This window comes from Myotis yumanensis, unplaced genomic scaffold (assembly GCF_028538775.1).
Source record: "Myotis yumanensis isolate MYYU_CA2020_CCGP unplaced genomic scaffold, mMyoYum1.0.hap1 SCAF_1, whole genome shotgun sequence".
Lineage (NCBI taxonomy): Eukaryota > Metazoa > Chordata > Mammalia > Chiroptera > Vespertilionidae > Myotis > Myotis yumanensis.
In genome coordinates this window covers 191,297,910-191,319,567 of record NW_027223752.1, presented here as the reverse complement: position 1 = coordinate 191,319,567, position 21,658 = coordinate 191,297,910, and the positions used below count along the sequence as shown (strand labels likewise).

Sequence of the window (21,658 nt, the reverse complement as noted above, 5' to 3'; positions counted from 1 at the left end):
TTTAGAGTGGCTTTTATGTATTTATTTCTACTGATTGATTTTAGAGACAGAGAAGAAGGGGGAGAGCGAGAAATATCAATTTGTTATTCCACTTACTTATGAATTTATTGGTTGATTCTTGTGTGTCATGACCAGGGATCAAACCCATAACCTTGGTGTAGCAGGATGACGTTCTAACCAGCTGAGCTACCCGGCCAGGGCTAGAGTGCCTTTTAATCTCCTTCAAATTAGCAATTGCTTTGTATTGTTACTCCACGGATTTACTTCCCCATTTCCCCAGGGGATTTCAGAGCGTTTCTGTTTCTCACAGGGAAAGGCTACTTATCTATGTAGTAGTAGTCAAGTTCTCTATTCTCCTTGCCAACATTTGCATAAAGAAATGAAACCCGTGAATATATTCTCAGTTTTAAAGAAAAGGTACAGTCTTCTCAGGCAACTTCGAGTTTACATGAAGTGTTGATTACGGATGCCAGTCTTACATTCTTTAACTCCATTCTATTTAAAGGTTTAAATTCTTGATTATCTTTTTCTTTATTCACAAAGTTCAGCTTTTATCCTTATCATCTTAATTCAAAATTTTTGTTCAGAGTTATGCTTAAATCCAATGCCTCTAAGGATGCCTTTTATTTAAAGGAACAGGTGGCTACAACAGTCATGATAATGTTCTAGATCTCAAGGTGATGTGAATATTTATTTTATTATTATGGGCACTCATTTTATTATTATTATACCTTGTAAAGGGTAAAAAAGAAAATATATGAACTCCTTATATTATAAAACTCATATATAGAGAGAGGGGTCATAGGGCTGGTTATTAAGTTTAGTTGGCATTCTTTCATTTGAAAGTAACAGAGAGCATTCTTCTGAATTTTATTATTTTCTCCCCAACAGTGTCAGGTTATGAGTGAGTGTTGGTGGATTTAAACTTCTTGTTGTAAGATTTAATGTGGACGTATTGGTAGGTAAGGAATTGGAGCAAGTATTCTTAAAGTTTCCAGCTTTTCTGCCTTACAAACCTACACTGTTCTTTTATTCAGGTTCCAATATTACCTGAAAGCTTTATTTTTAATGAATAGTTCTTTTCCAGTATGATTTTTAAATATAGCTTCTTCTTTAGACCATTGTTTCAGAGTTTTGTCTAAAGTTAATGCTTTCCGTTCTTTTCTCTATTGTTGCCTTTAGTTTTTTATTTGTGGCCTCTTTCTCTAAATGAGGAGAAAGAAAAACATAATATAATGCATCCAATTTACTCTGAAAGAGAATTGAGTTTCTTTAGTGTTGGAGGTTTAGGGGCTTTTATTTGTTTTGTTTAATGGAGTGGTGTTTGGGAGGAAAAATCACTACATAAATGTTAGCCTTCTGCCTCACACGAAAACCCTTTTGTTTTGGCAATTAAATAAAAATAAATTAGCTTGATTTAGAAATATCTTGGTTGGTGTTTGGACTTCTTCAAACCCTAAAAGCACAGAATTCTGTGGGCTTGTACATTAAGAAGTGTTTGCAGCCAGTGGAGGTTCCCTCAGCCCCACAGCCCACCAAGTGGAAGGAAAGAGCCATGCACACCTTTTGCAGTGCCCTGCTGAGCCACGCCCCATGTGTCCAACAGGGGTCCTCTGGGGGGACCCAAAGCATCTTTACCTTTAAAAAAAAGGCAGTAATTCAGGGGCACACACAATATTTCTAGTTTCTCTGCAACTCTCTGACTGACCCTTTCTGAGATCCAGATTTGTGGGTGTCTGCATGTGTCTGTGTGGGAAAGGTAATAAGCCAACAGGGAAGTGATTTCTCCTGTCCAAGCTCTCTCGAGACATATTCGATGGCACAGGGAAGTAGTAGAGAAAATATTCTAAAATCATACTATCTGGTATCTGAAGAAATCAGCAGAAGCCAGTCCCCTCTTTCCTCCAACAAATAAAATGCCTGGTTCCAATCTGAGAGTTGAGAACACAAAGTTATTTATTGATGGCGTTGACGCTATTCATTTACACTGTGCTATTCTGTCTTAATGGAGTTTGAAAGTCAGTGAAAGACAAAGACAAATGCTGTTATAGATCAAAGGCATTACAGTGCGGGTATTAACTTCTGCCATGACTTACATGCAAACGCTGACGTGTGGGAAGGAGAGCTGACTGTTCCTCTGTGTGTGGCGGGTGTTTGCAGGCTGGTCACACCCCCTTCAGGGTGGGGGTCCCCACTGGGGTGCCTGGCCAGTCTGGGTGCTGAGGGCCATTTTCAGGCTGGCCAAGCCGGCCCCCACCCCGCCATTGACAGAAGCTCCCAGCCTCTCCTTTTTTTTTCTGGGATTTATTTACCTTCTATAATTGAAACTTTGTAGCCTTGAGAGGAGCTCAGAGCTGGCCAGGGCGGGCGGGAGGGAAGCTTGGCTTCCTCCATAGCCAGGGGCGACCTAAGCCTCCTGCTCGCTCCAGCTCCGTGGCCACGCCAGCTGAAAGCAGGTATCTGGGGTTTATTTACCTTCTATCATTGAAACTTTGTTGCTTTGAGTGGAGCTCAGAGTTGGCGCGGCAGGCGGGAAGCTTGGCTTCCTCTATCATTGGGCAACCAAGCCTCCTGCTTGCTCCAGCTCCGTGGCTGCTGGCCGCCATCTTTGGTTGGGTTAATTTGCATACAGTCACTCTGATTGGCTGGTGGGTGTGGCTTAAAGTGTAGTGAAGGTACGGTCAGTTTGCATGTTTGTCTTTTATTAGTGTAGATTGTGCACTAAACCAATGATGGCTGGGCAAGCAGGTGTCAGGTGTGGGTTAGTACGTGCATTAGGAAATACTTCATTTTTGGTAGTACTGATAGTTGAGTACATTTTGTATCCTTAGAAATTTGACTCATGCCTAGCTGATAACTGGCATGGTTCAATAATAGTGCTCCCAGAAGAGCCCAAAGTTTCAGGCAAAGCAGCTCATCAAATAACAACATCAAAAAAAAAAAAAATTAACTCCAGCTCTTAGAGTTTTTTATTTTCCAATTCATGATTGTCACTGTCTCCATTTATCCGCATACTAACCCTTCAAGGTCATTGAATCCCACTCTCCTACCAAGCCTTTTGGCTAACTGCAGACCCCATTCTTGATCACCAGCAGCACCAGCTTTTTAGCGTTTGTATACTAAATGCCTCCATCACCTCCATGGCCCAAGATGATCTGATGTCTTGTCCCACCATCTGCTCTTCACTCACGAGGCTTTGGCCACGCTGTCCTGCTTCTTGCAAACCCCAAATTCACTCCCGTCTGAAGGCTTTAGCATTCATTGTGCCTTCTGTGTTAAATTATCTGCCCATAGCTCTTTGCGTGGTGGACCATTTCTTATCATTCACATCTTGGGCTCAAATGCAATCTCTCAAAGAGGCTGTCCCTAATCCAAAGCAGTACTCTTAATTACAACCCCACATTACCCAGTTTTATTTCCTTCACAGCCCTTGTAACTGCATTAAAATACCCTGTTTATTTGCTTACTTGCTTATTGCCCATCTTCCTACTTTGCCCACCGACCTCCTTATAATGCTCATTGCTTAAAAGGTAAGAGCACAGACTTTGGGAACCAGTGTCTGCATTTAAATATCAGCTCTGGTTCCCACTATTCTTGTGACTGGACAAGTTGCTTAATCTCCTACTTACCTAATTTTCTCATTAGTAGTCCTGTATCATATAAAGATCAAGTGCCTAGCATGGTGCTTAGTACTTAGTAGGCACTGAAATATTTTCGAATGAGTAATACTCTGATTCTGTTTAGTATTTGTGTGTGTGTGTGTGTGTGTGTGTGTGTGTGTGTGTGTCTAAGACTCCCCAACAAAACTATGGACTCCTTGAGATCATCTGTGACCTCCTAGAGCTCCAACAATAATTCATCAAGTAGAAGGCACATAGTGGGTGATCAGTGAATACTGCTTGAAATACCCGAACTGTTTTATTGTAGATTTCTCAGAAATATGCTTTGCATTCCTGAATCTCTCTATATTAGGACAAAAATCACTGAAGAAGGACATTGTGTCACTTGCTAGTTCCAGTTCCACCAGCCTACCCATCCCACGCAGTAAAGCTTCCTTGTCTGTGGTTGGGAATGCAACAAAAGGGCTTTGTTTGAATTACGCCCACACACAAAACTTAGTTTGCTCAAATTAAAAATTAAATTGTCTTCTGACTCATGATGTCACGTACTTTTAAAAAATATTTCCTTATCTTCGTACAGATCAAAGTGATCCCAAAATGTAAAAAGCATGCTGTGCTCTTCAGGAATGCTTATTAAATTATTTGCATCATTGAAAAAGTCTATAAACAGCTGTTTGAACTTTTTGGGTATCTCAAGATACATGAAGTATATTTTTAAAATGAGAGGCTATTTGAAAAGTACTTTGCTTTTTAATACATATTACATGTACTAGTACATGGTCTCCCTACCAGAATATAAATTCCTTAAGTTACAAAAGGAAATATAGTGAAAAATAAGTTTTCTTCCCCAGAGGCAGTCATTGTTTCTAGTTTCTCAAGTATTCTTACAGAAATATTCTTTTTTAAAAGTTGATTTTAGAGAGAAAGGGAGGGAGAGAAGCATCGTTATATTCCACTTATTTATGAATTCATTGGTTGATTCTTGAATATGCCCTGACCAGGAATGGAACCCTCAACCTTGGCATATCAGGATGATGTTCTAACTAACTGAGCTACCGGCCAGAGCCCAGAAATATTCTTTACATTAATAAACATATAGGTGATTATGTATGTTTCCCCCCCACATACTTCGGGGTACTGAACACAAGTTCTGTACCTCATTGTTGTCATTTAACCATACATTTTAGAGATATTTCCAATATATAAAGAGCTATCCCACTTTTTTAATAGTCACATAAATATCCCATATATGGATGTACCACACTGACTTAACTATCTGCAACTGATGAACATTTAGGTTGTTTTGCATTTGATAGACGTGTTATTAAAAAAACTTTTTTGTTTTGTTTTGTTAGGTTGTGCCAAACTGCTCTTTATTCAGTAACCATTTATACTCCCCCTAGCAAGGCAGGAGAGTTGGGCTATATTTAGATCATCTTTTTCATTGTTTCTTTCATCACTTAACTGTACATTTGGAAGAGACTTATAAAACAAAGATTTATCTCTGAAGCCTTTTCTCAACATATGTTCTGTGGCCAAAAGAAAGGGTGTTGTTTTTTGTTTTGTTGGGGGGGTGGGGGGGTGTTAGGACTTTTTTATTTGTTTCAAAATCACTGTTCTTAATGTATTAAACCTGTGATGAAACCTGATACACCCTACCCCATCATACCCCAAGGCAAACAGTTACCAACTTCCTAAGTTGGTTTCCTGTCTTGGCATTGCACGTCTTGGGCACTTGTTTTATCTTTAGTAGGAACTATTTCTTTATGATTTATTATTTTCTACAGGAACTGCTTCATTTGTCCTCCCTACCAGAATGTAAGCTCCTTAAGGGCAGAAGCCATATCTTAGTCGCTATTCTTTTAAATGTCTCTAATCAGTTTCAACTCCTCTAGTCCTCATTTACGTTGTCCCTTGAGCCCTAACCCACCGTAGCACCCTCCTCACTTTCCTCTCTTCTCGGCTTCATCATGGAATAGAGGGCATTGGATATGAAGTCCCTTCCAGTGTCCTCCCTTCCGTGCTGTGAGCATCAGTGTCTTACCTGCTCCTTGCTTCTCTTCTCAGTGGAACTGGCTTTAGTCCCACAGAAGATTATACCCTCTACCTCCCGTGTGTGCCAGCCCTTCCTCCTTCCTTCCTCGTGAGCCTCAAGGAGTGTCATCCTCTCTTTGTCCTGTACCTTCAGCTGCGCATGTGTTCACTCTGTCTCATAAACTTGCTCATACCTCTCATTGTTTACAACCAAACACCTAGGACAAAACCTTTTCACACCCCAGGCCCCTAGTCTTCTGGTCACCACCGTCTTTCCTTCAGAGCCAGGTGTGTTTTTTAAATGGCTTTGCTGTCTCCATCTTCTCTTTCATTCACTTCTTAGCCCGCATCAGGCTCTGCCCGTCTTTCCAATGCAAAGGCTCACTAGTTGTCACATCCAGTGGACCTGCATGTACCTCATCGGACTCTCCTCTCCGTAGCAGCTGGAGGTGTTGACAATTCCTCCTCCTTGGTCTCCCCGCTAGGAGTCTGTGAAACTCCCTTAACTCTTCCAGTTTACCTCCTACTTCTCTGGATATTCCTTTTGGGGATTTTCCCCATTCCCCTTCCCCTAAATTGTCATAGTTCTCAGAGACCCATCCTTAAACTACTTCCTTTGTCTCCCTGTGCATTCTCCCCAAGACCTTGTGTTTTGTGACTCCTAAATTTCTATATGCAGCTCGGACTTCAGTCCTCAAGACCCTACTGCGTAATGTGCACCTCCACTGACCACTGGGGAAGGCACCTGACATTCGCATGCCCCAGAGTGAGCTGGTCAATATCCCCACTCTATCTTCCTCCTCCCTCTCTCTACGCCCTCACCCCCCCCCCCCCCCCCGCCCATCTGATAGCTCTTTATCTAGGTTAATAATACCATCATTCTAAAAGCATAAAGGCCATCCTTCTTCCTTGACTATACTCTCTTCTACATCACCTACATCCATGTGGTCACTAGGCTGGGTGGGCATTTTGCCTCCTCAGTGGCTTTGAGATCTATTATCTTTTCAAGTTCATTGTCACTGCCTTGGTGCCCAGCCCTCATTATCTCACTCTGGCCAATATAATAGCTGCCAATCGTGTCTCTCTCAAGTTTATCCTCCTTGTAAGTGGCAATATCTTCCTGGAACTCTAATTTGAACATGCCCTCCCTGGCCAGTGTTATCGGTGATTTCCATTTCCAGGGGATACTGTCCAAACCCTCTAAAGTAGGGGTGGGAATGTCCGGCCCTTGGGCCGTATAAGGCCCTCGAAATCATTTGGCCTGGCCCTGCCAAGGCACTAGGGGTGAGTTAATTAAATGTTTGACCAAACACAGCAGGCTAATTTTAAGTTGATAACTTCGTATGGCCCTCGAATGATGTTACAAATATCCAAATGGCCCTTGGCAGAAAATAGGTTCCTCACCCCTGCTCTAGAGGCATGTTAAGGTCTGCCCCCTCCTACACCTCCTGCTGCTTGCTCTTCCCCTTAATCATCATCGCTTCTTCTGCGTGTACTGTGTGCCTGCACATTTCTATGCATTTGTCCTGCCATTTCTTCTACCTGGATGCCATTCCCCCCCCCCCCCCCCCCACTCCCCGCCTTCCACCTGGAGAAATCTTGTGATTTAGTTAGAAGTGAGGCTTCTTGACCTAACCCCACAGTGTTAGTACCACCCCCTCTGTGTTCACTGAGCATCTTGCTCAGGCCTCTCTTACAGAACCAATCACATTGTGTTCCAGCAGTTTACTTGGTTATTGCTTCTGTTATCCTGTGAATTGTTTGGGTCTGATGGCACTTTATTATTCCTTGTATCCCCAGTGCCAGTAGAGTGGCTGACCTATAGAAAGTCTACATGTCATATAGATGTCCCCTGAATGAAAGAAAAGGAAACTGAGGTATCATCTGGGTAGCTTACATGTAAAAGAAAACCTTGCTATTGTCTTCAAAGCACAAAGAAATTATCTTCACTTGGCCTAGAACAATGATGGCGAACCTTTTGAGCTTGGCGTGTCAGCATTTTGAAAAACCCTAACTTAACTCTGGTGCCGTGTCACATATAGAAATTTTTTGATATTTGCAACCATAGTAAAGCAAAGACTTATATTTTTGATATTTATCTTATATATTTAAATGCCATTTAACAAAGAAAAATCAACCAAAAAAATGAGTTTGCGTGTCACCTCTGACACGCGTGTCATAGGTTCGCCGTCACTGGCCCAGGACTAGGTGAAACTGCCCCATTCGCCTTCCTTGTGCTGTGCACAGTCTCTCCTTACACTTCAGACTGATTTAGGACTTTCACCAAAGGGCCTGATCCTTCCTGAAGGAGGAGTAACACCTGATAACCAAGTCTGGGCACCTCTTCGCTTCTCTCCTTTGAGATTTCAGGCCACAGGGCTTCTGGGGAACTGCTGGAGCTCAGCAAACAGTACCTCACCCTTCGTCTCCCCGACGGAAAAGGGATCTTCGTTCTGTAGCGCTTGTGGAGCGTGTCAGGGCCTGTCCATTTCCCTTGGGAGGGAAGAGCTGCTTGGCCCCAGTCTGTTAGCTGTGCGTGGGCATGCCGTTGGGGGATGACGCTGAAGAGCCCCCTCAGTGTCATCACGCTCAGGTGCGAGGCTGGTTCACTCTTCACCTGCGTCTGTCCGTCGGCTCCTCAAGGCCAGTTCCTAGTCGTAGGCCTGGCCGCCTGGTACAGAGAGGGTCCTGCTGACCACGGGGCGGGAAGGTGGCACTTTGTCCTTCCTCCTATGTGTTTTGGACCCTTTGGACCCACATGAAATGACACCAGGTGCCTCATGAAAAAGAGACATTATTTTTTCATTAAGTCCTGGGTTTTTTCCCTGTGTAAATAACTAGTCATATTAATTGAGCATTTGAAGTCATTTGTAAATGGGTTTGAACCCTGATTCTGGGACTTGTGTCCTGTGATCTGGGCCAGAGAGGCTTGGAGCACCAAGAGGGATTTCAAACACTGGATGGAACTGGATGATAAAGCAGGAATCTAAGTCAGTGAGGAGCTGGGGTTCCAGGGAGGTGGCCGGCTTTGAGAAACTGGTTGAAGAACCTAGTTTCTGAGGAGCGGGCATCCAAGGGCTCACAGCAAGAATGCCAAACTGCTAAGACATGGAGCCGTTAACCCAGAGCTCCCCGAGTCTCCCCCGGAGAACAGGACTGATTCAACTTTGGGGCACTGCTGAACCTGAGGTCTGGGTTACCTGGGACCGGTTATGAGGATTACAGTTATGGGGCAGGAGACAGAAAAAATTGTAATATATTGGCTTTCATTGTTGGTCTCTTGGTTTTGGATCCTATTTCCTCTCTTTAGCTCAGCTACTTCCTTCAGTTCTTTCCTGGTTTCCAGGTGAGCAGGGTCTGTTCCCTCTTGGCCTGCGATCAGCGCCCTGACGAGATGTCACAGCCACTGCCCGGCATGGCCAGGGTCCCTCAGGCTGTGACCACAGTGAGTCTTAGACCAGCGTCTGCCATCGTAACACATAGTTATTCATGATCTTACTGGGGGCTCAGAGCTGGCTGATTCACCTCCATCAATAGTCCCTGCCCATTCCCCTCTCTTCTCTTCACTCAGCTTCTTTCTCCCCTTTCAGTCCTACATTGTAGATCTCTCTGATTGACTTCTCTCCGACTGACTTGTCACCCTAGCTGCTCTAGTCTTCATCAGCTCAATCATAATGAATGACTCAGGATAATTATTTTCAACATTTATTGAGCTCTTACTATAGGTCAAGTATATTATTTCATTTTTAATCTCACAAAAAAAACCCCACTATAAATAGATTGTTATAATCTGACTTTTACTGATGAGGAAACTCAGAGTGGTTAAGAGTTTAGGCTCCTTCAATTCAATAAATATTTAGTGACTGACTGCTGAAAATCTCATGTGTCTATATCCCTTGTGTCACACAAAATAAGTTTCCTATTACCATAACCTTTCTTCAGAGAGTTGAAATATATGTAGTTTTTTGAAATCATCTCTCTTGGCAAGTCCTTCAGTGTCTTTCTTACGCATCTGAGATGTTACTTCTGATTAAAATGGGGTTAACCCAGCCTCTTTGATTGATGTCTTCATTTTTTAGAGGAACAAAGGCTTCTGGTGGAGAAGTGACCTACACTGGGTCATGTGGCAGGCTAATAAGAAATTCAGGGTGAGCACCCATGTCTCCTAACACTGGGCTGGTGTTATTGTGATGTACTTAGCATGTGAAGTTTTATTGGCACCAGGGGAATGATTTCTCGTTTATATTACAAAAGTCAATGTATTTTTTAATAGAAAAGTAATATGTGGACATACAGCTTTACCTGCAACATATCAGAGTGGATTCCTGGATCTGCTAAGTGTTTCTAAACTGCAGAAAAATTCCCCTACAGTCTTACATGTCAGAACTTTTCAGCGTGAAATAAATGCCTGATCACTCACCTCACTTTTCTGCCAAAAATAAAGCACAGCCACTCTCCGGACTCTGACCTTCTATAGAAATGCAATCCTCCTTCCAAATCCATTCTTCAGTGAGGGACACCCACTTTTTCCCATTGGCTTCGTCCAATCTTGGTGTTATAAGGGCAGGATGTTTAGAAGTTGAAGTCATTGACTTTCAAAATGAGAAGCTATGTTGGAGAGTGTCTTGTTGTTTATACTGTTTATGTAACTTGGAGCAGTGTTGCCACCAAGGTAGCCGCTGGTTTTATGTAGTTCTTACTAAGAAATTAACATAATAGCATTTATCCACGACTTCAAAGTCCGAGGGAAGCGTTATCCTGTCTTTATATATTGATAAGCCGAGGCCACGAAAGACCAAAGCAACTTTGTGTGCTTTAAATTAATATCGCATAAAATGTTAACATGTATGAAATCTAGGTGAAGGTTATGTGGGAATTCTCTTTCCTTCAGCTTTACTGAGATACACTGTGCAGGTTTAAGATGTACGACGTGCCGAAACTGGTTTGGCTCAGTGCATAGCGCGTCGGCCTGCGGACTGAAAGTTCCCAGGTTCGATTCCGGTCAAGGGCATGTACCTGGGTTTCGGGCACATCCCCAGTGGGAGATGTGCAGGAGGCAGCTGATCGATGTTTCTCTCTCATCGATGTTTCTAACTCTCTATCTCTCTCCCTTCCTCTCTGTAAAAAATCAATAAAATATATTTTTTTTAAAAAAGATGTACGACGTATTGATTCAATACATTTATAAATTGCAAAAATTATTACCACCATAGAGTTATAGCTACCACCTCCATCCTATCACATAGTCACCATTTTTTTTTTTTGTGGTGAGAACATTTAAGATCTCTTTTAGCAGCCTCAAGTATTTGATACAATCTTACTAGTTATAATCACTTTACTGTACATTTGATCCCCAGAACTTGTTAATTTTTTTTAAAAAAAGATTTTGTATTTTTAGAGAGAAAGGAAGGGAGAAGGGGAGAGAGACATCCATTAGCCCCTACCAGGGATTGAGCTCACAACCTGGGCACGTGCCCTGGTCTGGAATTGAACCGGCAGCCTTTTGGTGCACAGGACAATGTCCAACCAACTGAGTGAGCAACACTGGCCAGGGCAGAATTTGTTCATCTTTTAACTTGAAATATATACCCTTTGACCAAAATTCCCCCAACACCTGGTCACCACCACTCTGAGATTGACTTTTTTAGATTTCACATATAAGTGTTATCATACAGTATATATCTTTCTCTGGTGTATTGCACTTAGCATAATGCCCTCCAGGTCCATTCAATTTGTTGCAAATGGCAGGATTTTCTTCTTTCTCATGGCTGGATAGTAATCCATTGAATATATATAGTACCACTTTTTTTTAAAAAATCCATTCATTTGTTGATGGGCACTTAGGTTGTTTCCATGCCTTGGTTATCATGAATAATGCTGCAATGAACATGGGAGTACAGCTATCTCTATGAGATCCCGATTTCAATTTCCTTGGATATATACCCAGAAGTGGGTTGCTAGGTAGTTCTAACTTTAATTATCTGAAGAGCCTTCATACTATTCTCCCTAGTGCTGTTCTAATTTGCATTCTTACCAACAGTGCATTAGGGTTTACGTGGGAATTCTTCACACTAAGTTTACTACATTTTTATATTAGTGTGAAATTTTGTCAAAATGAAAATTAAAATATTAAAAAGCAGAGAATAACAATGGTAAGATAAATAAGCAGTAAAATCTGTTTTCTGCTATTTATTTGATTTTTTTTAAATCTCTGAGGAAAAGGAGATCATTCTTTTTCCAAAAGCATAAATCACATTGGTGAAGAGACTCGGCTGAGAATGCCACTGATATTGGGGGTCCCTTTCCTGTGTCTCCCCAGGCGCAGCGAACCTGCAGGCCGACCACACTCTTGGCATTCAACAAAAATTGAGGAGAACCAACCCAATGCCAGCATGATGCAAATATCTCAGGGCACGATTGGCACGCCTTGGCCCCAAAGCTACCATTCCAGGTAAGTGGCCGAAGCGGAGACCCAGGGGTTTCTTTCTTTCAAATGTCCTGTTCCCCGAAAGAACATTTTTTTCTGCTTTGAGAACACTTTCTTCCATTTATCCTGAGTATTCAATCCGTCTTCCCAATACCTTCCTCATCCTCTTAAAATTCCTAACCTGTGTACCACTCATCTTGATCTCCTTGGCCAGGGTGGTGTGAAGCAAGGACAGCATTATTTTGATCTCTGGCTAGCTATTTGAGATATTTATTGGGTCTGTTGATTCTCAGACATTTCTTGTTATACTAGAAATACTGACATACTTCTTCCCTCACTTAATGTCCTTTCTGCTAAGTTAGGATTCCCCTGCATTTTTACAGACTTGGAACCCACACAGACTGGAATTCATCTTCTGATCCCAGGAAGCCAGGCTCTGGTGCTTGACCACTTTTTGGAAGGGCTGGATAAGGGTAATGGTAGGGAGATTGGAGGGTCAAGAGAATATGGTTCCTACATAGACATGAGATGCAAGTTGTGTTGTGGGAGAGTGGAGGACGGCTTCTGGAATGATTACTTAACTAATGATGCTGGCTATGCATTTAGCAAGGACAGGACTCAGAATCCTTAGCACTCATGTCTGGTCAAATGAAGAACCAAATCTTAGACCTAGTACTGGTGGACATGGCTCCCGGCATATTAGGGAAGGCTTCAGGCCGTAGGAAGAGGTAATTTTCTGGTTACCCTCCTTGTTTCCAACACCCACTTGCCCAAGTCCCTCCCGATAACCCTGATGGGATTCATTCTCTCCATCTGAGCCATCTGTGCTCAGAAAACAGAGCCCCACCCCCACAGTGGTTTTGCTCGTTGGGCATGCAGGGTTGAAGGCCTTCAGAAGGTTAGCTGTTTGGGGCTAACAGTGTCAAGGAGGGACAGCATAATGCTAAGTCAGACATAGGCTTAAATCTCAACTTCACCTACTGTATGAGCCTGAGCAAGTTGTGTAACCTCTTTGATCTTGGTTTCCTCATCTGTAAAATGAAATTTATACTGTTATCTCTCAATGGACCATAGTGAAGATTAAACAAAACAACATGTAAAGCATTTAGTGTAGTTCCTGATGACAATTAGTTATATTAGGCTGAAGACTTCTCCAAGGCACAGTGAAACCTGGTGATAAACTTCAAAGTTAATGGCATAACCCAGCACGCACTTATGAAATGCAAGTGTGTATTGACAGATTACCCTAAATAGTGGGCTCTTTGGAGCCTCCTAACCCCTAACTTTAAGAGGCCCCTGAATCTGAAATCACACTGCAACCTAAAAACATGCCGGCCCAAAGGCAGAGATAAGACTACTGCAACCGGTGCTTAGAACAGCTGCTTACAGTGACTATGGAGCTCCAAGCGGCCTCGGGAGAATGGTGGAGTTGGCATCAGAAGTGCAATACTCTGAAGGCTGCGCTTCTCCATCTGTTTCCTCCTCCCCACCCCACCCTCCGGAGGGGTTTAGGCAGGTGGATCTGCCCTTACTGTATCTACCACCCTGCTTCCCCTCACACTTGACTGTCAGCCCAGAAGCGCTGTGTGGGGTACAAAGGGAGAAAGGAAAGCTCAGATTACCACATTGTGGCAGACGTGTGGATTCTCTGCCACCCCAGCACAGATCGTCCATGATTCGTGTCATTCCATGTCTCGGGCTTGCTGCTCTGGCAGAGGCTTCACCCCAACACAGTTCTGCTCAAAGGGTCTGACAGTGGCCGCTGTCCTGGAGGAGCACTCCAGGTGCCTTTCTGAGGAGCACAGTGGCATCTAGTGGTCTCGTGTGCTGAATCAATCTGTCGGCGTCCCTCTGACAGCCTTCCTTTAGTTCCAGAAACGCAATCTCAGTCCTAAGTTTATGCATCTGTTTCTCATTAAGAAGCAGGAGAATGAGGGAGCTCAAGGAAGGGGGAGAAGCAGGCGTGAGGAGGGAGAAATACAAAGAGATTGAAGACTTAACTGTCTGCAAACTGGCTTGGATTTCACTGAAATTATATTTCTGCTGCTCTCTGTCAGACTTTTGTCACTGTCTTTTCGCTGTCCTACAGAAATCTCACACAATGGTCCCAAAGTATTAAAGTACTTTAGAAGAGACCTTGAAAAGTCCAGCCCAGCTGGTGTGGCTCACTTGGTTGAGCGTGTCCCATACAGGAGGTCACCGGTTCGATTCCCGATCAGGGCACATGCCCAGGTTGCAAGCTCCATCCCCAGTAGGGGGTGTACAGAAGGCAGCCAATTGATGTCTCTCTCTGTTCAATGTTTCTATCTCTTCCTCTCCCTGAAATCAATAAAAACTTTTTAAATGAGTCTCTTAGTCCAGTCCCCAAAATAGAGAATGCAACTTGTCAAGTATGGTAAGTGCTATGAAGAAAATAAAGCAGTTACAGGGAGTAAGGAGAGAAGATGTGCTCTTTAGATAGTGAGTTCCAGATGTTCTCTGATGCAGAGACAAATAAAGGAAGGAGTGAGCCAGGTCAGGAGCGTTTTATGTGGTGGGGACAGTGAGTACAAAGGCCGTTGAGACCTGAGATGGGCTATATTTCACGGAGTTGAGTTAGTAAGGAAGCCATCATGCTGAAGTGCCGTGAGCAAGAAGGAAAGCAATAGAAAATGAGGTAGCCGGACCACAGTAAGAACTTTGACACATTTCATCTTGAGGGTAAGGCTCTCTGTGTAGGACTGAAGACCTTCATTCCAGGTTCTTCTTACCCACTATTCACAGTGCCACCTTGGCCCGGCTGGAGTGGCTCGGTGGTTGAGCGTGATCCCATGAACCTAAAGGTCCCCAGTTTGATTCCCGGTCAGGACACAAGCTCAGGTGGCAGGTTTGATCGCAAGTAGGGTGCCTGCAGGAGGCAGCTGGTCAATGTTTTCCTCTCTCTCTAAAAGCATAAAAACATTTTTTAAAAAAAGAAAAGTTACATTCTTAAGGTTAGTCGCTAAAAATATAGTTTTCTTTCCTTGAATTCCAGCACCAGTTTTGACTCAGAATATGGTCCTTCTAGACTCTCGCCATATACTCTGGAGACAGTCCAGCCAGTATGCATCATTACATATTCAACCAACCAAGACACCATATTTACTTACATGAGACCTAGAAATATAATAATAGCTCCGTGAACTTGAATAGTGCGTCAGTGCCTATTCATGTAAAAGTGGAAGCTCTTAGGCAAGCGCTCCCAGTGATTTTCCCTTCTTTAGAGAATCGTGAGTCACAGACATTTGAACCATGGAGACTGCTGTTTGATTTTTGAACCACTTACTCCTTCCTGTATGCCCTCCCGCCCCCAACTTGCTGGGTAAAGAATAGTCTAAGTTTATAATTAAAGCTAATTATAAGGAATTTTGTTTTGAGGCAGCTTTCTAGGGTGTGCAGTGCCAGGATTGAGAGTCATCTCCCCTCCCCCAGTGAGGCTCTGAAAACCACCGGGAGGAGGAGCTCACAAATGAGGTCTTACCTCCTGCGCGTATGAGAGGCTGAGCTCGGCCTTTGGGAGGTCACCCATAGGTGATGGGCTTCATGATTAAGCTTCCCTCTCCTTCCCTGTCCCATCTGCTTTTTCTGACTCTAATTTCTCTCATTCAGCTGTGTGTTTAGCTTTCTCATCACAAACAAACAGTCTCCAGTACAATTGAGATTCCAGGAAGGTTGCCAGGGTGGAAGGCCTGCAATGCCATAAAAAGGAAAGATATTAACTAAAAACATATACATGTATGCACAGTCTCCCTCACCCATTCTCTTGCCTGGTCTCTAAGCATTTCCCCTTCTTCCCACAAATAGCCCCAAGAGACACAAAATTTCAGTGTCACTCACTCTTCCTCCTCTTCCTCTCCTCTTTCCTCCCCACCTCTCTCATTTCTTGGCACACACCGTCATTTCCAGCACATGGCAAATCACGTGAGTGTGCCGCCTGTGCCTGAAGGCTACATGGCTTCTTCCATGCTCCCCGTTCCTCCCCTTGCAAGCCTGGGTGATTGATTAGAAGCACACACTGGTTACAGTGTTGGGCAATTACTCCTAGGAGCGGCGCACAGGGAGGCAGAGGGAGGCCTAATATGGCTCTTTTCACCCACCCTTCCAAAAACCAAACATCGTGCGCCAGAGTACATTTATAAGCTGCGTCCTGTGCCTGAACCCTAAGTGATAACAGCTCAGTGGTGCTGACTGCTTTGTCTTCCTTCCTTCCAGCTCCTCTACCAGTGACCTCTCCAACTATGACCATGCTTATCTGAGGCGGAGCCCTGACCAGTGCAGCTCCCAGGGGAGCATGGAGAGCCTGGAGCCCAGTGGGGGATACCCAGCCTGCCACCTTCTTTCCCCTGCCAAGTCCACCAGCAGCATCGACCAGCTCGGCCACCTCCATAACAAGAGAGACTCGGCTTACAGCTCCTTCTCCACCAGCTCCAGCATCCTAGAGTACCCACCCCCTGGCGTCCCGAGCCGGGAGCGGTCGGGCTCCATGGACACTTCTGCTCAAGGTGGCCTCCTAGACGGGATGAGGCAGGCAGACATTCGCTATGTCAAGACCGTCTATGACCCCCAGAGGGGCGTCTCCGCCGAGTACGAGGTGAACTCGTCAGCGCTGCTTCTCCCGGGGAGGGAGGCCCAAGCCTCGGCCGACAGTCAGGGCTATGACAAAGGGCATCACGTTCCTCGGGGCCGGAGAGGGCCGCCCCCCTCCTGGAGCCAGCAGGGTCCCAGTTCCTTGGAGACCGCCATTGACAACCTGCCTCCGAAAGTGGGCGCACCGCTGCCCCCCGCTCGGAGTGACAGTTACGCAGCCTTTCGGCACAGAGAGCGGCCCAGCTCTTGGTCTAGCCTTGACCAGAAACGGTTCTGCCGGCCTCAGGCAAACTCTGCGGGCGCCCTGAAATCTCCCTTCGTGGAGGAACAGCTGCATACCGTGCTGGAGAAGAGTCCAGAGAGCAGCCCCCCGGTGAAGCCCAAGCATCAGTATCCCCAGAAGGCCCAGCCTGGCCAACCTCTGCTGCCGACTGGCATCTACCCGGTACCATCCCTGGAGCCACACTTTGCCCAGGTGCCTCAGCCCTCCGCGAGTAGTAACGGCACGCTCTACCCTGCCCTGGCCAAGGAGGGTGGCTATACGACTCCTCCGGGAGCCGGTGACAAGACAGCTACCCTTGATGAGAATGGAAACCAGAATGGATCTAGCAGACCTGCGTTTGCCTTCTGTCAACCCCGAGAGCATGAATCTCTGTCCCTAGGAGAGAGAACACCTGAAACTCCGGTCAGATGTGCCCCCCTCAAAATCCATTTCCCTTCGGCGCCTGAAAATGTGAAGGACACCTCCCTGAAGAAGCGCCTCACACCTCTCCAGGGCAGCAGCCCACATCCCAGCGAGAGAAAGAGCCCCCACAGCAGCAAACCGGCTCCCGCCTGCCACCGCATCCAGCCCCCTCAGCCTCAGGCCTGGCAGGTGGGCGACGGCAGGAGGCCCTCCAGGCCCACCGAGCTTTGGGAGGGTGATTCCCAAGAAGACCACAATGCCAACCTCCAGCAGGGGCTGGAGCGAGAAGGCCCAAGCCAGAGCCAGTCTAGCAACTTTGGCAAGACCAAGTCGGCCTTCTCCTCTCTTCAGAACATTCCCGAGAGTCTAAGAAGGCAGAGCAGCCTGGAGGTAGGAGGCAGCCCCAAGGCAGAGGGCCCTGGAAGGAAAGTGGTTCCGGATCACAGGAGCCATCCGGACTGGCCGGTTTCCTGCCCACGGCCCGAGGGCAAAGCCAGCGCAGTGACCTGTGTCCCCCTCTCCGAGGCGCGGCCGGAGGAGCCGCCCTCCCCGCCCCACCCGTCCAGCCTGGGCCGGAGGCGGCTCAGCTCCAGCAGCACCTCGGCCCTGCCCGGCTTCCAGTACGGGCAGCCCCACTGCTCGGTGCTGGAGAAGGTCTCCAAGATCGAGCAGCGCGAACAAGGGCGCCAGCGGCCCCCGAGCGTGGGCAGCTCCGTGAATGGCTGCACCTACCGGCCCAGCAGGATGGCCCCGACTTCCAGGAACGACTTCCAGGAGACAAACGCCGGTATCCGCTTTTCCGAGCCCACGGAACCCCTAGGCAACGGGGAGCACCCCTTCAAAAACGGGGACCCGAAGCTGGAAGACGTTTCCTGGCAGCCGTGTGGTCAGCAGGGGAAGAGGGGCGCCGAGGGCAGCCGGGGCGCCCCGCTCCGGGGCAGCGAGCCCCCGAGGCGGGACACCCAGCTGCTCCGCAGCCAGAGCACCTTCCAGCTCTTCAGCGAGGCCGAGGAGGACGCCCGGTGGCGGGACCCCAGGCCGGGCACCCCCGAGTCGCCGGTGCTGGACGCCCCCTTCAGCCGCGCCTACAGGAACAGCATCAAGGACGCACAGTCGCGCGTGCTGGGGGCCACCTCCTTCCGCCGCCGGGACCTGGAGCCCGGGACGGCGGGGGCTTCCCGGCCCTGGCGCCCGCGACCAGCCTCGGCCCACGTGGGGCTGCGGGGTCCCGAGGCCCCGGTGTCCGCCTCCCCGCACACCCCCCGGGAGCGGCACAGCGTGACCCCCGCCAAGGGCGCCCGGCCGGCACCCCCCGTGGCCCGGAGGGGGCCCCGCCGGCGCCTGGACCCCGAGCAGAAGAAGCGCTCCTACTCGGAGCCCGAGAAGATGAACGAGGTGGGGGTCTCGGAGGAGGCGGAGCCCGCGCCCCTGGGCCCGCAGCGGGCGGCGCTGCGTTTCCCGGAGAGCACGGTGGCCGACCGGCGCCGCCTCTTCGAGCGGGACGGCAAGGCCTGCTCCACGCTCAGCCTGTCGGGGCCGGAGCTGAAGCAGTTCCAGCAGAGCGCCCTGGCCGACTACGTGCAGCGCAAGACGGGCAAGCGGCCCGGCCCCGCCGCGGGGGGCGGCCTCCCGGAGCCCGGGGTGCAGGAGCGCGCGCCCGGCACCTACCTGCAGCCCGGCCTCTCCTCGGCCGCCAGCCTCTGTTCCCTGCGGGAGCCCAGCCTGCAGCCCCGCAGGGAGGCCGCCCTGCTGCTGGAGCCCCCGCGGGGGGCCCGGGATCGCAGCAGCTCCTTCGCGGGCGGCCGCCTCCTGGGAGAAAGGCGGCGCGGGGACCCAGCCCAGAGGGAGCCGCTGGGTGGGCCCAACGGCAACCAGAAGATGGACAGGACCCCTGGGGAGCCCTCCTCGTGGGGGGCCGCGGCCGGGAGGGCCGGGAAGTCCATGTCCGCCGAGGACCTGCTGGAGCGCTCGGATTTCCTGGCGGTCCCTGTCCACGTGAGGTCGCGGTCATCTCCCACCACCCACCAGAAACTCCAGGTAGGCGTCGCCAGCAGACCCTGGGCATGTCCTTTGGGCCCTGGAAGCTGCGTTGCTTCTCCTCTACCCCGTCCTTCCCCCTTCAATGCTCCTTTTACATGCAGAAGAGTAGCCTTTCTTTTCAAGAGATCATTTCTTTCTCAGTGCCCCATCTGATAGCCTTACAGAGACAAAGGTAAGTGTGGATATTCATGTCGTTGTATAGATTTCTTAAATAGATGCATAAATCTTACATAGATATCTTTATATGTTTGTGTGTGTGTATATGTGTGTATGTATGTGTGGGTATATATTATAGAATACATATTATATGTAATTACTTCATTTTAGGAGGTCACTCACCTCTCAGTGCAAGAGTGTGTGGTTAGGAAAAGTTAGGGATTATCTTTTTTGTCTTTTTTTTTAGTTCAAGGAATAGAGGCTGTCTCGGGTTTTAAATATTTTAGCTTTGCACCCTCTATGTTTCTGTTGGACTTATGCATTTGCAAAATAGAATTATTGACTTTAAAAGGTTATTGAATGCCAGGCCCTCAGATGAGTATGCTTTACATTTATCTCATTAATCCTCACAGTAATCCTATGCAGTAGAGTATATTATCCATATCAAAGCCCTGCTTCTCCGACTCACATCTGAGCTCTCTCTGTGCACTATCCTGGTGAGAAAGGAGAATGAATCCCAGGCATTTCAATTCTCAGATAAAAGGGTTTTCTAATAAAGGCTCTAAACTATGCAAAGATTGTGAAGTGCTTTCCAGGGGAAATTTCAGGCAGAGCTATAAATAGACCTGAGCACTGACTCCCAGGCGTCTATGAATTTCTCTAATTCTTAGCCCCTCCTCAAGCTCCACATTCCACTGCCTATCAATGGCCTCCCTCATGGCTCCCTTTCCGCCTAAGGAGATAGGAATTCACATATATGTTAGCACAGAGGAGACCATCCCTCCATTCCCCCTCTCAAATTCTGTTTTTCCTGGCAGAAAAGTCAAGGATTGGGGGTCGTGTGTGGGAGGCAGTATTTGGAGGAAACAACTTCAGACAAAGAAAGATTCAGTCATTACTGCCTGAGAAGTATGTTTACAGCACGGCTTCTGAAACGCACATACACACAGCCTTCTGAGCAAAAATACTGTGCCCTCCCAGGTATTTCCTGTTCAGGAATATTCAGAAATACTTTCTCTCCAGTGTAAACTCAAGCACACACAAATCTATAGAGGCAATCCTCTATAACAGTGATTCTCAACCTTCCTAATGCCGCGACCCTTTAATACAGTTCCTCATGTTGTGGTGACCCCCAATTTCATTGTAACAAATTGAACATAATTAAAGCATAGTGATTAATCACAAAAACAATATGTAATTATATATGTGTTTTCCGATGGTCTTAGGCGACCCCTGTGAAAGGGTCGTTCGACCCCCAAAGGGGTTGCGACCCACAGGTTGAGAACCGCTGCTCTATAAGACTTCGCTAGCCATTTTCCTCCCCTTCAGAATGAACTAAGCTAATTTCCACTCCTCATCCTACCACTAAAACACTTTTTAAAACTTATTTATTTTTATTGATATGAGAGAAACTTTGGTTTGTTGTTCCACTTATTTATGCATTCATTAGTTGTTTCTTGTTAAGTTCCCTGACTGGGGCTCAAACCTGCCACTTTGGCTTATTGGGACAATGCTCTAACCAACTGAGCTATCCAGCCAGGGAACTAAAACACCTTTAAATCCTTGTATGTAACATGCAGTTGCAGCTAGTTTGATGAGCTTCAGTCATTCAGTGCATAGCTACAGAACAAACATTTTCTTCATTTTGCTCCACATGTTTTAAAGAAAACAGAACGTTCAGGCAAAAACTGGATCCTCTTCTGGTTTGTTTTGTTAGCCACCACTAGATGTCATCATCCTCTCTTGGGGAATCAGTTAGATACGAATGTTACTTTGCCTTCCCTCCACAAATACTTCTCAAACCTGTTAAAGTGGAAAGTAGAGCTAAAACATAGGTGCTATAGATTCCTCCAAACCCAGTTACATACTTTATATTATTTGAAAAGCTTTCTAGAAAGACAACTAAATACAGAACGTTATTTAAGCACCCTGTTCAATAGAGTACCATGTTTAGATAGTATTTAATTTGGGGACTGTGACACCAGAGGAGGAAACTTTCAAAATTAAATATTTTATCTGTGCTGTTTTGCTTCTAAAAATTCTGCAAATAGGTTACCATCCCCCAGATTGTAATTGTGCCAAGACTGTTCT

At 46.6% G+C, this 21,658-nt stretch overlaps 1 protein-coding gene across 2 annotated transcripts in view; it reads left to right on the top strand.

Moving 5' to 3' along the window:
* The window catches only part of SHROOM3 (shroom family member 3), a 157,376-nt gene that overhangs the window by 101,570 nt on the left and 34,148 nt on the right, over positions 1-21,658 (top strand). For both annotated transcript variants that reach the window (XM_070394489.1, XM_070394480.1), the window contains 2 exons: positions 11,974-12,105; positions 16,312-19,408. In XM_070394489.1, the coding sequence (XP_070250590.1) occupies positions 12,047-12,105; positions 16,312-19,408 (3,156 nt within the window). In that variant the 5' untranslated portion in view covers positions 11,974-12,046. The remainder of the gene's footprint in view (positions 1-11,973; positions 12,106-16,311; positions 19,409-21,658) is intronic.